Source organism: Arvicola amphibius, chromosome 3 (assembly GCF_903992535.2).
Source record: "Arvicola amphibius chromosome 3, mArvAmp1.2, whole genome shotgun sequence".
In the NCBI taxonomy this organism is placed as follows: domain Eukaryota; kingdom Metazoa; phylum Chordata; class Mammalia; order Rodentia; family Cricetidae; genus Arvicola; species Arvicola amphibius.
In genome coordinates this window covers 89,945,832-89,965,614 of record NC_052049.1, presented here as the reverse complement: position 1 = coordinate 89,965,614, position 19,783 = coordinate 89,945,832, and the positions used below count along the sequence as shown (strand labels likewise).

The window sequence follows — 19,783 nt, the reverse complement described above, 5'->3', positions numbered from 1 at the left end:
GTATTCAACAGTCGCATCTGCTGTTCACTTTTTGGTGGGCCTTTTGGGACTTCTGATTTACTCCTGGTCCTTTAAGACCCCTTTGTTTCCACTTTCCTGGTTTCCGCATGCTCCATCTCTTCTGCACCTCCAAACATTTCTCTTACCCGACATTGGCTGAAGTTCAGTGGTATGGTACCTCCAGCGCGGCCAATTCATCTCTTTCCCCACCCCACACCCCCAAGCCATGCAATCCCAAATTTAATGATTGCCTGAGGCCTTAGGATTACTCTAACTGGAGCCTTGCCAGCAGGACTCAGAAACCACCCAGCCCCTTCCCAAGCCCTACTCCCCAATGGCACAAGTCCATAATTTCAGGCAGAAACAGGATGATGTGATCTCAAAGCTAGCCTGAGGTACAAAGTGAAATTCTGTCACTAAAAAACATACACCCTGTCAGGCTGAGTGGTGCAAGCCTTTAAACCTAGCATTTGGGAGGCAGAAGCAGGCAGTCTGGTCTGTAGAGTGAGTTCCAGGACAACCAGGGCTACACAGAGAAATCCTGTCTCCAAAACAACAGCAAACACCCCAAAGTCAGGCATGGTGGTATGCACCTTTAATATCAGCACTCGACAGAGGCAGGTGGATCTCTGAGTTTGAGGCCCAGCCTGGTATACAGAGTGTGTTCCAGGACCGACAGGGATACACAGTGAGACCCTACAACAACAGAAAACACCCCCCCCCCCCATAAACACTCAGTCTGAAAGTCAAGTGCAGCTGGGGAAGCCCAGGAAAATGTACAAAATGTCGACCTCTTATGCCCAGCTAGATGTCCAGATGAAATGACAGCATGTCTCTGGTGATCTGGCCAATCCAGAGAATCTACAGAGGGGCTCTGGCTTCCATCCAGCCTCTAGGCTGATACCCTATTTTTCTTGTTTTCTGTAAGGAAGGTCACACCAGGAGTACCCTTCTCTGGACAGATGTCCAGCTTCTGCAGCTGTGGGCAGTGGGACAAGGGGAATTGGATAAAGGGGTCCTCATTCCTCTGCCTCATTGGCAGGCCCGGAAAGTGCTGAACTCAGGGAGCTCCGGAGAGGAGGATGTAGAGGTAGGCCTCTCTTGAGGACCTGAGTTGCGAGGATATCCATCCAGGGTTGACATCATGTTTTCCTGAGTCATTTTCTTGTCCATGGAAGAAAAAATACTGAGTGATTTGGGGTATAAGAATCTGGGAGTTCCCTTATTCCAAGTTCTCAGGTACCCTCTCAACTCTCAGCCCCCTACACCTCCCCATACCCAACCTTCAGTGGCTCTGCCCCTACGGCCTTCTCTCTGCTGAGGAAGGTGGACCAGAGGCCTAGGCTCTGTTTCCATTTCTGTCACTCTCTAGCAGCCTGACCTCACTTGAGTGACAACTCTCCTATGCTTTAGTTTCAGGTAATGGGATCCGTCTCCTAGGGGCATTGTGGGCCTGAAAAGGAGAGGTACGTAAAGTGGCTGGCACCTGATAAGCCAGCTCACATTTGTACTCACCCTATCAGGGCTCCCCTAAAACCTTTCAAGAACTGAAGCCAGCTGATTAAGGCAGGCTGAGGTCCCCTCAGAGCTTTGGGCCTCCCTAACCCCAGTAAAATCCCTGTCTAGCTACAGGGTCTTTGTTTTAAAAAAAAATTTTTTTAAAAACACAGCAGGGTATGCCTTTAATTCCAGCACTCAGGAGACAGGGGCAGGCAGGTCTCTGTAGCCAGCCTGGGCTACATAGTGAGTTCCAGGCCAACCAGGGCTAAACAGTGAGATCCTTTCCTTTCTTGCCTTTTTTTTTTTTTTTTTTGCGGGGGGTGTTTTGTTTTTTGTTTTTGTTTTTGTTTTGAGACAGGGTCCCTCTGTGTAGCCTTGACTGTTCTGAAACTCTCTCTGTAGACCAGACTGGCTTCGAACTTAGAGAGATCTCCTGCCTCTGATGCTCTTCCAGAGGACCCAGGTCAATTCCCAGCACCCACATGGTGGTTCACAACTGGAATGGGAACAGTTCCAGGTCTTCTGAAGCCCTCACACAAACATATATAACGGCAAAATACCAATAACGTAAAAAAGTAAAAGAAAAACCAATAAAATAGTGACCCTTCCTCTGCGTCGGACTCCACACTGTTACATGTCAGGCCCCAAGAGGGGCAATGAACACCAGGCACCTGGCAGCTTCTTTGTCGTCATTTCTACCAACATCAAAGCTTTCTTCTGAGGAGGGTTTGTTTACTCTTCCTGGATATGTATTTGCCTGCATCTGTGCAGGTGCAGCTTTTGGGTGCAGCTGTGGATCCCTGGAACTAGATTTACAGTTCCAGTCGGCCAGGGCTACATAATGAGACCCTTTCTGAAAAGGGATGGAAAGAAAAACTAAAACCAAAAGCAAGAACTGAAGTGTTTGCACACCCATGTTCACAGCAACGGTGTTCACAAAAGTCAAAAGGTGGGAGCCTTCCAGGTGGCCATCAATAAACAGAATCAGCAGAATGTAGTGTATAGTACTCTGGAATGGTATTCAGCTTTGAAAATGAAGAAAATTTAGACACACTTAGCAATGTGGGTTGAAGGGCTGGAGAGATGGCTCAGTAGTTAAGAGCACAGATTGCTCTTCCAGAGGATCTGAGTTCAATTTCCAGCACCCATATGGCAGCCCACAACTGTCTGTAACCCCAGGATCCAACTCTCACACAGTCATGAATACAGGCAAAACAACATTTAAAAAATAAAATTAAAAAAAAAAAAAAACATGGGATGGCCGGGTGGTGGTGGCACATGCCTTTAATCCCAGCACTCGGGAGGCGGAGGCAGGTAGATCTCTGGGAGTTCAAGGCCAGCCTGGTCTACAAGAGCTAGTTCCGAGACAGGCACCAAAGCTACAGTGAAACCTTGTCTAAAGAAAAAAAAAAATGGATGAACCTAAGGTTACTATGTAAAGTGGAACTAGTCAGTTAAAAGGAGAAATATATTGTTCATATGAGAGTAGACAAATCAAAAAAAGCAGGAAACAGGGCTTGAGATTTTTGGTCTCAATGTCTAGTGTGTGTGTGTGTGTGTGTGTGTGTGTGTGTGTGTGTTACAGAGTTTTATACAGCCCTGGGATGGTGGGGGGGATGACTACATATTGAGACAGCGTCTCAAATAAAAGCAAGTGAAACATGTGACTGATATGGCAGAGTATTGCCTGGTACGCAGCAAGCCCTGTGTCCATCCCAGCACCACATAAGCGGGTACAGTGGGCACACCTGTGATCACAGCACTAGGTGTAAGATGACCAGGTGTTCAGGTGCACCCTCAGTGACATGGTGAGTTTGTGACCAACCTGTCTGGAAACTATCCAACCAAACCTAGCAACAATACAAAAGCCTTAGGGGCTGGGTGGTCCTGGCTGCCCAGGCTGGGACACACCTGAAGCAGTCCACCTGCCTCAGCATCCCAAGTGTTGGAATTATATGCATTGGATGCATTGGCCACCATGCCCTGCCTTCTAGGTTTATCTGCACAGTTCAGGATTTGTCCAAGAGCTAGAGCCACAACAGATGTAACAGGTCCCTGAAAACCTCTCTCTCCCCAGCTCCCTCCTCGAGTCTTTCTTTTTGCATACTGTGGTGAGTATGGAGCCCTTGCTTCAAACACACTAGGCCCTCATTCTACCAATGCGGCTGCGTCTCCAGCTTTTGTTACATTGTTTTGTTTCGTTGGCTTTTTGAAACAGGGTTTCTCTGTGTAGCCCTAGTTTTCCTAGAACTCACTCTATAGACCAGGCTAGCCTCAAACTCAGGGATCCTCCTGTCTCTGTCTCCTGAGTGCTAGGATTAAAGGTGCCACTTTGCCCTTCTCGTTGATTGGTTTAAGAAGGGGCTCAGGTGGGAAGTTGGCTCAGCAGCTCAAAGCACTTTCAGTCAGACCTTATAACCGGAATTTAATTCCTGGAGCTCACACAGTAGGAGAGAGCCATGTCCATCAAGTTGACCTCTGAATTCTTCATGTACACTGTGGCACCACCCCCCATACACACACACAAAATAAAGTGGGTGGGGGAGCTGGGACTCTGTAGCCCAGGTTGCCCTGTACCTCACTGTGTAGCCCAGGCTAGTCTCAAACTCAAGGCATCTTCCAGTCCTTATGCCTCAACCTTCCAAGTGCTGGGATTAGAGGTATGAGCCTACTTAAAAATAAACTGACTTAAAAATAAGCTTTTCTTATTGTCAGGAGGAGACGAAAGTACATCAGAGTATCACGAGGCTCCACAAAGGAACCTGAAAAGGCCACTGGGTGACCAGACTTCCTTTCACCAGCCTCGAGGGCTGAACCCAATCCAGTGAAAATATGATCCTGTGAGCCCTGGTTTCCCACAACCAGCCCCAGGCTTATGGGAAAGTCATAGTTCTATGACTCAGGGCTTCAGAGGGCTCCCAGTAACACTTCCCTCTTAGCTGGTTGGTCATCAGGGAACTTGACCAAGAAAAAGAGCTACTCACCGTGGAGATGGCAAACAGAGAGTTATCAAAGGACATATCTGAAACAGAAAGCAGGGTCAGCACTGGTCAGGCCCACTGCTCTGCACCCATCTGTTCCTGTGAGTCCTCTTCCAGTGTCTTCTCTTGCTCCTTTCCAGCCACCCCAGGGTGAGTTGTGAACATTGAGAGGAAGGACACAGATCTCACTGTGTAGAAGTGGTGGGGGCCAGCAGGCAAAGGCACCTGCAGTCAAATTTGTTGACTTGATTTCAACCCAGGACCCACTTGGGAGAAGGAAAGAATTGACTCCTACAAGTTGTCCTCTGACCTCCTCACATGCACTGTGGCATGCTGGCTCCGCACACAGAAATCGTGAACAAGTAGATAGACACACAGACGCTGATCTCTTAAGTGTGCTGATAGCATGGACGGCGTTGAAGAATAGCACAGCCTGTTGGGGGTCAGGAAAGGTTTCCTGGGGAGGGGGCGGTGAGCCAGTGTAGAGGCTGGAGACAGAAACAGAAAGTGGAAACCCAGCAGAAAGAATGGAGACAGTAATTTGTGCCCCAAGAACAAGAGGCCACAGAAAGGGTCCAAGTAGCAACAGGATTTTGAAGCTTACTTCACCCAGGAAAACACCAAGGAGCATGAAGGGCATAACAGACCTGTATTAGTGAAGTTGATCTGAGCCCAGCAGGATTCCCGCTCTCTGCAAAGGGATTCAGAAGAAAGGACACCCCATGAAACAGGACACTTGTTCAGGAACATCCCCCCAGAGACACCTGCTATGGCTTGCTCTTACCACTTGCTCATCCCCTGCCCAGCAAATACCTGCACCGTCAGTCATCTGAGTGACAACTCTCTTAGGATGGCACAGTCCCAGTGAGAGTGCCGAAGAATGCCACCACAAATATCTAGATTTCTGGGACAATATTGTGGCAGCCAGCAGTGAGCTGGAGGTAAGGCAGCTGGGCTGCCTAGCCCTGTGTGACTGGACTCCAGGCCTCAGTATTCACATCTGGAAAGTGGAGTTCATCTGGACTGCTGGGAGGAAGTGGTGAGCCTTAATTTAGAGCATCCTGGCACACAGCAGTGCTCAGTAAATAACATGCATTCGTCAGCCCTCCCTCCAGAGAGTACTGTAGGGGATGAAAGTCTGCCTAGCATCTGCCCCGCCAGCAAAGTGCTCAAAGACTGCCCTGAAGGGTCTCACCTCTGCTTCTGTAAGTTTTTTATTTTAGCTGGAAGAAAGACAAACAGGCATTCGTTAGATAATTCTGGATCTGGTAGCTGCTGAGAAATATCTACACACATGAAACAAAAAGCTCCCTTGCCCCTGTGGAACCCAGCCTTGCCTCATCCACATGGATCTGCTACTAAGCACAAAAGCTGCTCTAAACAGACCTTTCTCAGGTTTTGTGGTTGTTTTGTTTTCTATTTCTACCTGCTAAATGCTGGAATTATGGGTGTGTGACATCACCCTTGATCTGTTTCTTTGAGACAGGGTCCAGCCCAGGTTGGTCTTTAAACGACAGTCCTGTTTCATCAGCCTTTTGAGATCTGAGACCACAGGTGTGTACTATCACTTCACCCACTATATTGTAGGTGGGTCTTTTTTAACCTTTATTGACTCTGTGCATGCATGTTCTTGCATGGGTGTGGTACACATGCAGTAGGGCATATGCAAAGGTTAGAGGAAATCTTGTGGGATCAGCTGTCTACCATGAGTCTGAGGGACTGAACTCGGGTAGGTATGCTTGGCAACAAGCATCTTTGTCTGCTGAGCAATCCTGCTGCCCCTTATTTATTTTTGTGCTTGATTTATGAGAAATGTATGTTCATTAAAAAAAAAAAAAACTTTAAATTACCGGTCGGGTGGTGGTGGCACCTGACTTTAATCTCAGGACTTAGGAGGCAGAGGCAGGTGGATCTCTGTGCGTTCATGGCCAGCCTGGTCTACAGAGCTAGTCCCAGGACAGCAAGGGCTGTTACATAGAGAAACGATATTTCAATAATATTAAATAAAAATAAAAAACATGAATATGCTGCTAGACAATTTCCAACAAAAGTCTGTAGCCCTAGCACTAAGATCAGGAGTTCAAGGCCACCCTCAGCTATAAAACAAGTTTAAAGCCAGCCTGAGCTACATGATACCTGTCAAAAGTTGGTGTGGGGACATGATAGTGAAATGGCTCTTCAGGTAAAGACACTGGCTGTCAAGCCTGATAATGAACTGATTGGATCCTGGGAACCCACAAGGTGGAAAAACAGAACTGCATCCTGAAGCCTCCACACACCTCCCCCTAATAATAAGTAAACTTGGTTTAGAAAGGAGTCTCCACAGTTGCCAGGAGCCGAGGGTGGAGTGAACAAAGTCACTGCCTAATGTGCAGAGTCCAGAACAGCAGGTCTCAAACTGTGGGTTGTGCCCCCCTAACCAAACCTCTAGCTCCAGATATATTTACCTTACAGTCCATAACAGTAGCAAAATTACAGGAATGAAGTAGGAATGAAAATGTTATGACTGGGTTCACCACAACATGAGAGACTGTACTAAAGGGCCACAGCATAGGAAGGTTGAGAACCTCTGCTCTAGAAAAGTTCTAGAATCAGATGGAGGGAATGGTTGAGCACAAATGGAACAGCGGCACATAGCTCAGGCTAGCCTGGAACTTGCTGTACAGTGAGGCTAACATTGAACTCTTGATTCTTCTGCCTTCAACTAGTAAGCGCTGGGATAACAGGTGTGCCCACTGTGCCTTTTATGCAAAAGACTTGCACCTCCATAATCTTGATGCCTCGGGGTGGTCTAGAAACAGTCTAGTCCCCTTGAGTACCCAGGGAACACATATGTCATTCTGCCCCCCTCCACCTGTCACCTCACTTCTGCTGGTGCCCCTTTGCTGAGTTCTGCTAAAAGAATCCCCCAAACTGTCTGTCTCTGTGCTCCTGAAACGTGGATGAGAAAAACCAGTCCTGGTGAGGTGGAAAGATGGCTCATGGTTAAGAGCCATCACTGGCTGCTTTTCTAGAGGCTCCAAGCTCAATTCCCACACATGTGTGTAGGAGGCACAGAGGTCCTCATGCTCACAGATGAGCCTAGCAGAACCTAGAATGTTAAACCCTTTTTGGGGTTGTTCCTGCAAAGGAAGTCTGCAAGTGGGAGTGGTTAATAGCCTGGTGACCTTTGTGACATCTGTGTGGCTGAGACCACACCAGATCTTCCCTCAGACCCTTATCTTGAGCTTGCTTTTCTCAACGTATAGAACCTATCTTTCCTCTCAGAAAGGCAGCTTCTCTCTCTCTCTCTCTCTCTCTCTCTCTCTCTCTCTCTCTCTCTCTCTGCCTCTCTGTTTTTCTCCCCTTCTCCCTTCCCTTCCATAACCACTAAATAAATATCAAAAAAAAAGAACCTATCTTTTTGGAAGGTGTCACGTGTAGACAATCTGTAGAATCCATCTTAATGGAAGATGTAACATGGACTTTACAAAGAGTTTCAATGTCATGTTAAGCTTCATTGTGAACATGGGATTAAGTTCATTATCACCAGGAAATTTTTCACCAGATTGTGCTGTGCTTAATATACCGAAAATAAACCACTTGGGGTCAGACTCCTGAAACTTGAACCAACATGGCTATTTGGTCATGTTGAACTGAACTTCCTTCTTTTTTTTTTTTTAATATTTATTTATTATGTATACAATGTTCTGTCCTTGTGTATGTCTGCAGGCCAGAAGAGGGCACCAGACTCTTTACAGATGGTTGTGAGCCACCATGTGGTTGCCGGAAATTGAACTCAGGACCTTTGGAAGAGCAGTCAATGCTCTTAACCACTGAGCCATCTCTCCAGCCCCCTGAACTTCCTTCTTGCCTTCTGAAGATCATGACGACTCACAGCCATTTGTAACTCCAATTACAGGATATCCAGTGCCCTCTTTTGGCCTCTGTGGGACTTGCATGCACATGGTGGGTGGGTGTATGTGTGCGTGCGCACATGCAGGCAGACACCCATGCACATAAAATAAAAAATTAAATTAAAACATTAAAATAACAGTGGTATTGTCCATGTGGAATTGTAGTACTTGGGAAGCTGAGGCAAGAGGATTTCAAGTTCTAGCCACATACACACACACCCCAAAAAAGGAAAAAGAAAAATCCAGGAATAAAGAGGATTTCAATATCAGCCTCAATGACGTGATAGGGAAGAGGGAGAAGAAGAGAGTGGGGAGGAGAAGAGAAACGAAAAAGAGTTGGGCATTGTGGCATAATGCCTGCACTCCCAAGGACGGAAACAGAGGCAGTGGATCTCTGGAGCACATAGTGAGACCCAAGTGAGAGCAGTCGGAGGTGGCCTTGTCTGCTGTATGCCCCATTACCTTTCCTGACCACCACGGTGACAACCACCAGCCCTGTGAGAAGGAGGACAGCTCCGGCCAGGCTCAGGGAGAGCGTCATGATCCAGATGGGGGCTAGAGGGAGAAGAGAATGGGAAGGTGAAGGAGGTGGGAGGGCATCTGAAGGTGCCTTCTGGAGCTTCACCCTCACCCAAGAGACACCCCAGCCAGGCATCTTGACCACAGGTGGGTCTGGAAACTTGTACATAGGCAGTTAGCAGCCAGTGAGGACTTCTGCTGGACCAGTAACAAAATTCCTTCCTTCTACGGAGGTAGTCCCATTCCAAGACTGGATTACCAATCATTTAGAAAGTTGAGAAGGAAGATTGTGAGTTCAAGGCTAGCATGTGCTAGAAAATTCAAAGCCAGCCTAGGATACAGAATGACCTATACACACATACATCATAGTATGTACATGCAGGTCAGAGGACAATATATGTGAGTTGGTTCTCAACGTCCATCATATGGGTCCCATCAGGTCTGACGGTAAGTGTCCTTACCCACTGAATCATCCAGGTGGCCTGTCAAATGGTTGTGTGTGTGTGTGTGTGTGTGTGTGTGTGTGTGTGTATAGCCATTGTTGGATACAGTTAATACATTCCAATGAAAACATTTGTATTTTTATTTATATTCATGGAGGATGAAAGAGACTTCTGCAGTGCATTCTAGTGCCCACAGAGCCCAAAAAAGGGTGTCAGTTCCCCTCACTGGGGTTACAGGCAGTTGTGAACTGCCTGATGTGGGTACTGGGAACCAAACTTGGGTCCTTTGAAAGAGCAGCCAGCCCTCTCAAATGCTGAACCATATCTCTAGCCTCCATGAAAACTTTTTTAAAAAGCTCTGTGAGCCTGGCATGGTGGCGCACACCTTTAGTCCCAATACTCAGGAGGCAGAGACAGACAGATCTCTGTGAGTTCAAGGCCAGCCTGCTCTACAGAGTGAGTTTTCCAGGACAGGCTCCAAAGCCACAGTGGAACCCTGTCTCAAAAAAAAAAAAAAAAAAAAAAAAAAAAGAGGAGGAGGAGAAGAAGAAGAGGAAAGAAGATCACTTAGGGTCTAGGGCTGACGAGGCTGTGTTGGCAGGAGGAGGAGGAGCAGGAGGAGGAGGAGAAGAGAAGAAGAAGAAGAAGGAAAATGACTTAGGGTCTAGGGCTGACGAGGCTGTGTTGGCAGTCTTATGTCACAGCTAGCGTCAGATGAAGGGACCTCAACTGAGAAAATGCCTCCATAAGATCTGGTTAGTTGTAGGGCTGAGATTAAAGGCACCTGCCACCACCTCCTGCTGTAGGGCATCTCTTAGTGATTGAAGTGGGAGAGTCCAGCCCACTGTGGGTGGTACCATCCCTGAGCTGGTGATTCTGGGTTCTATAAGAAAAGTAGGATGAGGCTGGGTGGCGGTGGTGCATCCCTTTAATAACAGCACTCAGGAACTAGAGCTCTGAATTTGAGGTCAGCCTGGTCCACAGAGCAAATTCCAGGATAGCCAAAGGTACACAGAAAACCCTGTCTCAAAAAAAAAAAGTAGGGTGAGCAAGCCAGTAAGTAGGACCCCCTCCATGGCCTCTGCATCAATCAGCTCCTGCCTCCATGTTCCTGGCCTGTTTGAGTTCTTGCCCTGACTTCCTTCAGTGGTGGACTATGATGTAGAAGTGTAAGCTAAGTAAGCCCTTTCCTCCCCAGCTTGCTCTTGGTTCTGTTATTTCATCACAACAGTAATAACCATAAAACAATGGCTTAGTGGTTAAAGGCACTTACCACCAAATCTGACAACCTGAGTTTAGTTTCCACGTGGTATAAGGAGAGACTGGGTGTCAGATTGTCCTCTGACCTCCATGTGTGCAAACAGGAATACATACATTACCCACACTCAATCACATACACACACACACACACATCAAAACACAACACTGCTGTGGGACAATGGTCTATACTTTGTGACTTGTATTTAAATAAGTGCTGATTGGCCAGTAGCCAGGCAGGAAGTAGAGGCGGGCAATGAGAATTCTGGGAAGAGGGAAGTTTCAGTCTGCAGTTGTCATCCAGACACAGAGCAAGCAAGATGTGACTGCCTCGCCAAAAAAGGTACCAAGCCACGCAGCTAACACAGACAAGAATTATGGGCTAATGTAAGTTATAAGAATTAGTTAATAAGAAGCCTGAGCTAATGGCCCAATCAATTTATAATTAATGTAGACTTCTGTGTGATTATTTGGGACTTAACAGCTGCAGGACTGGGCAGGACAGAAACTTCTGTCAACACAACACAAAATGCAAATAAAATTGGGCCTGAAGAGATGGCTCAGGGGTTAAGGTCACTGACTGCTCTTTCAGAGGTCTGGAGTTCAAGTCCCAGTAACTGCGTGGAGACTCCCAGCTACTTATAATGGGATCTGATGCCCTCTTCTGATATGCAGGTGTACATGCAGACAGAACACTCCTATACATAAAATACCTAAGTAAATCTTTTTTAAAAAGAGAAGGGCTGGCCGGGCGGTGGTGGCGCACGCCTTTAATCCCAGCACTCAGGAGGCAGAGGTAGGCGGATCTCTGTGAGTTTGAGACCAGCCTGGTCTACAAGAGCTAGTTCCAGGACAGGCTCTAAAGCTGCAGAGAAACCCTGTCTCGAAAAACCAGAAAAAAAAAAAAAAAAAAAAAAAAAAAAAAAAAAAAAAAAAAAGAAAAGAGAAGGGCTGAACACAGTGGTGGTGTATGCCTTTGATCCCAGTACTCGGAGGCAGAGGCAGGTATGTCTACAGAGTGAGATCCAGAACTGTTAGGATTGTTACATAGAGAAGCCATGTCTCAAAAAAAAAAAAAAAAAAGAAAAAAGAAAGAAAAGAAAAGAAAAAAGGAAAAGAAAAAAAGAAAGAAAAGGAAAAGAAAACAAATTTTGAAGACTGGAGCAATAACTCAGTGGTTAGAACCACTGGCTGCTCTTCCAGCAGATCCATTTTAATTCCCAGCAACCACATGGCAGCTCCCAATCATGCACAATGCCAGACCCAGAGGATAAGAACCCTCTTAGGCTGGGCGGTGGTGTCACACACCTGTAATCCCAGCACTTGGGAGGCAGAAGCAGGTTCGAGGCCAGCCTGGTCTATAGAGTGAGTTCCAGAACAGCCAGAGCTGTTGCACAGAAAAACCCTGTCTTGAAAAACAAAACAAAACAACAACAAAAAAATCAACGCAATGCCCAGCAAAATCCCAGCAAATGTCTACAAAGACCTCAAAAGAATGGTATTCAACTTCATATGGAAAAGCAAAAAAATCCAGGATAGCCAAAACAATCCTGTGCAATAAAAGAACTAAGAACTTTTGGAAGCATCACAATCCCTGACTTCAAAGTCTACTATAGAGCTACAGTACTGAAAACAGCCTGGTATGGGCATAAGAACAGACAGGAGGACCAATGGAACCAAACAGATGACCTGAATATCAATCCACACATCTTTGAACACCTGATCTTTGATAAATAAGCAAAAAGTATCAAATGGAAAAAAGAAAGCATATTTAACAAATGGTGCTGGAATTTCTGGATATCAACATGTAGAAGAATGAAAATAGACCCATATCTATCACCATACACAAAACTCAAGTCCAAATGGATCAAAGACCTCAACATAAAGCCAGCCACACTGAACTTTATAGAAGACAAAGTGGGAAGTACACTTGAACGCATTGGTACAGGGAATCACTTCCTAAATATAACCCCAGCAGCAGAGACACTGAGAGAAAATATTAATAAATGGGACCTCCTGAAGCTGAAAAGCTTCTGTAAAGCAAGGGACACGGTCAACAAGACAAAACAACAGTCTACAGAATGGGAAAAGATCTTCACTAACCCCACATCAGACAAAGGACTGATCTCCAAAATATACAAAGAACTCAAGAAAGCCGGGCGTTGGTGGTGCATGCCTTTAATCCCAGCACTTGGGAGGCAGAGGCAGGCGGATCTCTGAGTTCAAGGCCAGCCTGGTCTACAAGAGCTAGTTCCAGGACAGGCTCTAGAAACTACAGGGAAACCCTGTCTCGAAAAACCAAAATAAATAAATAAATAAATAAATAAATAAATGAAAGAACTTAAGAAATTGAACACCAAAAGATCACATAATCCAATAAAAAAAATGGAGTACAGACCTAAACAGAACTCTCAACAGAGGAATCTAAAATGGCTGAAAGACACTTAAGGAAATGTTCAACACCCTTAGTCATCAGAGAAATGCAAATCAAAACAACTCTGAGATTCCATCTTACACCTGTAAGAATGGCCAAAATCAAAAACACTGATGACAACTTATGCTGGAGAGGTTGTGGGGAAAAGGGAACACTTCTGCATTGCTGGTGTAATGCAAGCTGGTACAACCCCTCTAGATGTCAGTGTGGCGATCTCTCAGAAAATTAGGAAACAACCTTCCTCAAAACCCAGCAATACCACTTTTGGGTATATATCCAAAGGATGCTCAATCGTGCCACAAGGACATGTTCTCAACTATGTTCATAGTAGCTTTGTTTGTCATAGCCAGAACCTGGAAACAACCTAAATGCCCCTCGATCGAAGAATGGATAAAGAAAATGTGGTACATCTACACAGTGGAGTACTACACAGCAGAAAACAATAACGACAGCTTGAATTTTGCAGGAAAATGGATGGAGCTAGAAAACATTATTTTGAGTAAGGTAACCCAGATACAGAAAGACAATTATCACATGTACTCACTTATATGTTGTTTTTAAACATAAAGCAAAGGAAGCCAGCCTACAAACCACAATCCCAGAGAATTTAGACAACAATGAGGACACTAAGAGAAACTTACATAGATCTAATCTACATGGAAAGTAGACAGTAGAAAAAGACAAGATCTCCTGAGTAAATTGGGAGCATGGGGACCTTTGGGGAGGATTGAAGTGGGGAGAGGAGAGGCAGGGAGGGGAGCAGAGAAAAATGTAGAGCTCAATAAATATCAATAAGAAATGTATTTTTAAAAAAAGTCTTCTGACCGCTTTGGGCATTGAGCACATGTGATACACCTTCCATAATGCCGACAAAAGGCTCACACACGTAAATAGATGACTGCAGGTTTCACAAGAGCTGTTTGAAAGGCTCATTTCTCTGTATTGGCACTGGAGCTGCCGCGAAGGCTATGCCACCATGAAGGGAAAGGCCCTTAAAATAATCGGGGAAGGAGGGCAAGGTGACATGGAGTTCCTGCCATCTTGGTGTTTGTTTGAGACAGGCTCTTACTATCTATGTAATTCTTTCATTTTTTAAAATTCTAGCCATGTCTGAATTCACACAGTGAACTGCTTTCAGTGAACCAACAAAGCCTTTTGTGGGTGAATCCAATTTCTTTTTCATTTCTTTCCTTTTTCCAATAGGAACTGGTGTGCCCCAAGCAGCCCTCAAACTTGCTATATGTCAGAGGATGACCTTGAACTCCCAATCCTCTTGCCTCTACTAGGATGACAGACATGTGCCCATGCTGGGGATGAAACCCGGGGCTTTGAGAATGCCTGGCAAGTGCTCTAGCAATGTAGCCACCTCCCCTGACAAGTTTGTTTTGAGACAAGCCCTCACTATGTACCCCTGGCTTGCCTGGAACTCTCTATTTAGACCAGGCTGGCTCTGAACTTGCCTCTACCTTCTGAGTGCTGGGACTAGAGTGTGTACCCACCAAGCCTGGCTCTCGTGTTGTTATTGTTGTCGTCTAATTAATTGGTTATTTATTTTATATGTTTGCATGCATGAATAGCTGTGTACCATTTGTGTGTAGTACCTGTGGATGCCAGAAGAGGGCAGTAGGTCTCCTCGGGTTGGAGTTAAAGTGGTTGTAGGAACTGAACCAGCCCTTCTGAAAGAGCAGCCAGTGCTCCAAAATGCAGAGCCATCTCTCCAGTCCCTCCGTGTGGTATTTTTGAAACCAGGTCTTGCTCCATAGCTATGATTGCCTGAACCTTGTTATGTATGCCATGCTAAAATCATACTTCCTATGTAGCCTAAGCTGTCCTCAAACTTGAACAAATCCCCTTGCCTTACCCTCACATCTTGCTACTGAAACCATATTGAATGGGTTTTTTTGTTGTTGTTGTTATTGTTGTTGTTTGTTTGTTTGTTTTGTTTTGTTAAATTTTCGAGGCAGGGTTTGAGTAGCCTTGGCTGTCCTGGAACTTGCTCTGTAGATCAGGCTGTCCTCAAATTCACAGAGATCTGCCTGCCGCTGCCTCCTGAGTGCTGGGATTAAAGGCGCACTTACAGGTTTTTCAGCCTCGTTAACCTGCAGTTATTTTGTGGCTCCAGTCTAGGTACTAACGAGTCGATGACATCTGCCCTCTGTGAGGACAGGAGCTCCATGCAGCATATGACACACTGTCACCCCAGCGCTAGGGAGGTGCAAGCAGGGGATCAGGAACTGAAGGCTATCTCAGTTTTGGTGTTCAGTACTCTGAGTTGTGGAAACCTTGGGGATGGTTTAATCCTCATGCAGTGTGCTCTTCGGGCATGCTTGTGGGTAGTTGTTCAGAAAAAATATGTTTTAGCCGGGCGTTGGTGGCGCACGCCTTTAATCCCAGCACTGGGGAGGCAGAGGCAGGCGGATCTCTGAGTTCGAGGCCAGTCTGGTCTACAAGAGCTAGTTCCAGGACAGGCTCTAGAAACTACAGGGAAACACTGTCTCGAAAAACCAAAAAAAAAAAAAAAAGTTAAAATATGTTTTAAGTATCACATTTTGCCCAAAAACATGCATAATTATTATGTATCAGCTAAAAGTGAAGTGGTGCTTAGGGCTTGATTAAAGAATATAAGAAATATATATAACACAATATCACAATCATATATGTAGTAACATTAAAAAAAGAGAAAAGATAGGAATAATATCAAAAGCACTGACCATTTTTCAGGAACACATATAAATTTAGTAGAGGCCAGTCCGGCCACATGATTTTCCTAAACTTTTCTTTTTTTTTCTTTTTTGGTTTTTCGAGACAGGGTTTCCCTGTAGTTTCTAGAGCCTGTCCTGGAACTAGCTCTTGTAGACCAGGCTAAACTTTTCTTTTAGAAAGGAAAGAATGGTCATTTCACAAGATCTTGACTGCAGAAGGTTGGGATTCCCTCCAGGACTGAGGTAGCGGGGTGTGTCTCTGGGGACCTGGGGTGTGGGGGGGTGACTGGGGTTTTCAGGGTTAAGTCTTGTTCATCCACACTCTGTGGCAGGAGGGGCACTGTCATCTTTTGCCCAGACGAGAAAGGCAGCCATTGACAGTGAAGCTGAGGCAGAGAGAGCAGGAACTGCTCGGCCTTCCCTGCCTGCAGACATAGTAGGTAGCTCGGTTCTCTTAGGGGGGCTGGAGGCCCCGAGTGGATCTGGGAGGCCTCTTCCTCACTTTCAAGGATGACCCTCAATTTTGAATCCTTCTGCCTCTACCTCCCAAGTGCTGGGATTACAGGAGTCTACCACAACACCCAGATCCTCTATATGTTACTGAGACAGAGTCTTGCTATGTAGCCCAGACTGGCCTCCAGCTCATGGCAATCCTTCTGCCTCCGTCTCCAGAGTGCTGGGATTGTAGGTGTGTGCCACATGCCTGGCCTTGCTCTTTAAAAATAATTGTGTTAATTACATTTTTAATTATTATCCTTTTGAGATGGGAAGGCAGTATACGCACACTAGCATGTGTGTGGAGTGGAGATCAGAGGTTAGCTTGGGAGTTGGTTCTCTCTGACACCGTGTGGAACCTAAGGGTGCCCCCAGCACATACCGAGCCTTCTGTGTTTGTCTCACATACCACTTTCCACTCAGCTCCCCCAAGCCCATACCTGGGACTCCAGACCCACAGAGCAAACCCACCCCATCTCAGGGAAAGAAGGCACATATGAGGTCTGCAGGGCTCCTGCTCAGTCAGATGAAGAGCTGAAGTCTGCTGTGCCCACCACTCCCTGATATACCCTGCGTGCTCTTCCTTGATCACCAAGCTGCTTCCTTTCTGGGATTTCCCACCAACACACACAGGCAAGTTCTAGTCTTTGCACACCATTTCCCTGCTCGAAGTCCTGGATGTGTATCAGGTGGCTGCTCTTCTCTTCCTTCAGATTTACGTATTTATAGTTTGGACTTGCACCAAAGCAACCCAGGGAGAGTGAGGGCAGCATGGCTGGGGTTCTGCATGGAGTCTTACCTGGGAAGGAGACCTGCACTGACTGGCTCAGGTCCGACAGCTGGGGCTGGCTGTGCTCGCCCATCACACCATACTGACAGCGGAAGTTTCCCCCAGCATTCTCACTACCTCCACCAGTCACATTGAACGTTACACCAGGCTGATCTGAGGGGGCCTGCAGGAGCTGGACTGCCTCTTCCCCTCGAAACAGGGTGAAATTGGCCCCTAGAAAGCCCTCTGGGGCCGTACAGGAGATGTAGATGGGATCATCTTGGCTGCTTGGGTAGGGGGGAACCAGGAAGATGGATGGTGCAGGAATAGCCAAGGAGCCTGTAATGAAGAAAGATAGCTTGAGCTGGCTGTTCTTGGGACCAGATCATCTACTCTACAGTGACCACATGCATGTGTGTGCCTGGGATCAGACTATTCTAACCTTCTGTTGATCTGCATTTCCAGAATCTGAGCTTTGATGTTTGTAACAGGACACTCATCACTGTTACCTGGGACATTGCATACAATGGCAGTCATGTGTCAGTGTTTAAGTCACTTTATTGACAGTGGCAGTAATTATTATACAACAATACAATGATGCTCAGTCAGCAATACTATATACAGTCCCTTCTGTAGTTGCTAGGGACAAGGCAATGAACTATAGAAATGAACAGAAGCTGGGGCTGGAGAGAGGGCTCAGTGGTTAAGAGCACTGGCTACTCTTCCAGAGGCCCTGGGTGTGATTCCCAGCACCCAAATGGCAGCTCCAACTCAGTCTGCAACTCCGGTCCAAAGGGATTTGTCGCCCTCTTCTGGCCTCCACAGGCACCAGGCATACAGCTAGTTGCCCAAACATGCAAGCAGGCAAACCCCTATACAGAAAACCAAATGAGGGCAGAAAGGAAATAAACAGAAGTGCTGACCTGAGGAAAGGGCAGGAGGAGCTCTGGGCAATGGAGAAGGCTACTTGTGAACTGGGGTGACCTCAGAGGGTTTCCCAGAAGAGGTGACATACAATCCGAGCCTTGCTAGTAGAGAAGGACAGCAGCGAAGATTGAGGAAGAACCTTCCAGCCTGAGGAAATACTGTGGGAAGAAGGCCAGAAGGTGGATGGGGCACACAGATGAGCTGAGGGTGTGACTCAGTGGTAGAGCCCCTGCCTAGAGTCCCCCAGTGAGGGGCTGGGGTATGACTCAGGGCTTCTGTCAAGCATATGTGAGGTCCTGGATTCATCCACAAGAACAGAAAAGAAAAAGAAAATCCAAGAGGTGAGTTCATGTTGGTTGGTAAAGGGTGGGTAAAGGAGAGATAGACAGGAGAGTGGAAGAATCCACCTTACTGCTTGGGGCTGGGGGAGGGGTTGGAGTGGGTCTTCTGTAGGAAGCAGCCTCTGAAGAGACCAATCAGTCTCTTGCCTAGCTGTCACAACCTCCTGACCAGAGAGTCAGAGGCAATCCATTTTGTCTTCTTTAAATTTATTTTCTGTGTTTGAGTAATTTGCTGCATGTATGTCTGGGTAATATATGGGTACAGGGCCTGAAAAGGGTGTCAAATCCCTTTGGACCTGAGTTACAGAAAGTTGTGTTCTGCCATGTGGGTGCTGGGAATTGAAACCAGGTTCTTTGGAAAAGCAGCCAGTGCTGCTAACTGCTGAGTCATCTCTCCAGCCCCTGTTTGTGTATGAGTTTGTGTGCTGTGGTGTGTGTGTGTGAATCAGAGGACAACTTGTAGGAGACAATTCTCCTTCCACTCTGTGAATACGGGGTCAAACCCAGGCCATCAGGGTGGCAGCAAGTGCCTCTACCCCTGCGCATCTCATCAGCCCCTCTTTAAACAAAGAAACAAACACATACATCCCTGGCAGGCGCCCCACCCTGTGTTAACTCCAAAGGAACGTCTGAGCTAACCTCCCCTGACAGCCCAAGTCTCTTACTCTGAGTGCCACAATCTTGGAGCCAAGGGGCCTGAGTCAGGGACAGTGGCACTGCTGGTGGGATGATATTTCTATAAAACTCGGCTCAGAGGGTATGAGAAGGCCCAGACTGGCAGTCAGGCAGTTTCCGGGGCTCCAGGCTAGCTCTGTGGGGATCTAACTCATCTAACAACTAGAGAGGACACTCCCACTGTGCTTTCTGCTCCGCAGGGTGGGTGGGGGAGGGGCAGCTAGTGCTTCCCACGAGGGCAAGCTTCAGACTCACCAGATGCAAACAGCAGAATGGTCCATGGCATCTCTCTTCCCATGTAGGGCTGGGAAAGCTGGCTGAGGCCACAGGATCGGGGCTCCCTGTCAGCCCTGAGAGCACAGTGGAGAAAAGAGAACCAAGGGCTGGTTTGTACTGTTTCCTCAGTGGCAGGAAGTTGCACACACACTTGGGCACCATAAGAGATTCTCTCCTGTCCCCACCCCTTCCCCAAACACACAGTCACCCTGCTACCGCTTGTCAACCTCACTGGCTACAGTCTGTACATTGTAGGGGAAAATGTTCCCTCCCTCAACTCCAAGAACTTTGGTAGTGGTCTAAGAGGGAAGTCTCCACCCAAGACACACCAACAAGTGGCAAAACCAAATGATGTGGTGGCATCTAGGGGTCAAAGCTCAACTTGAGTCCTCAGGCAAGATCTAGTGCCATGATGTTCCAGTTAGCTGCTCCAGAGAAGAGGTGAGCTAGGGGACAGTAAATAGATCAAGGGGCTCCCGACAGCACATGCCTTGGTTTAATCAGGGACCTGGCTGGCTCCAGGGCTAAGAATGCTTGCCTAGAAATCCCCAGTGAGGGGCTGGGCAAG

At 46.8% G+C, this 19,783-nt stretch overlaps 1 protein-coding gene across 4 annotated transcripts; it reads right to left on the bottom strand.

Annotated features, from left to right (window-relative positions):
• Positions 1-639: 639 nt before the first annotated feature.
• C3H19orf38 (chromosome 3 C19orf38 homolog) lies at positions 640-19,325 on the bottom strand. Of its 4 annotated transcripts, none has more exons than XM_038324178.1 (7): positions 19,195-19,325; positions 17,027-17,335; positions 8,840-8,932; positions 5,677-5,704; positions 5,129-5,172; positions 4,485-4,522; positions 640-1,164 (listed from the first exon to the last, which is right to left on the bottom strand). In XM_038324178.1, the coding sequence occupies exons 1-7, from the start codon at positions 19,235-19,237 to the stop codon at positions 1,033-1,035; spliced, it is 687 nt and encodes a 228-aa protein (XP_038180106.1). In that variant the 5' UTR covers positions 19,238-19,325; the 3' UTR covers positions 640-1,032. The 4 variants fall into 4 exon arrangements, with proteins under 4 accessions (XP_038180106.1, XP_038180108.1, XP_038180105.1 ...); XM_038324177.1 differs by having other exon boundaries at positions 1,054-1,164; positions 4,485-4,706; XM_038324180.1 differs by lacking the exon at positions 8,840-8,932.
• Between the last annotated feature and the right edge of the window lie 458 nt (positions 19,326-19,783).

Coding starts and splice junctions, on each gene's coding strand:
- C3H19orf38 (XM_038324177.1), bottom strand. CDS start 19,237: ATGGGAAGAGAGATGCCATGGACCATTCTGCTGTTTGCATCTG. Junction 17,336..19,194: donor CATTCTGCTGTTTGCATCTG/GTGAGTCTGAAG, acceptor TCTTCATTACAG/GCTCCTTGGCTATTCCTGCA. Junction 5,173..5,676: donor AAAAACTTACAGAAGCAGAG/GTGAGACCCTTC, acceptor ATCCCTTTGCAG/AGAGCGGGAATCCTGCTGGG.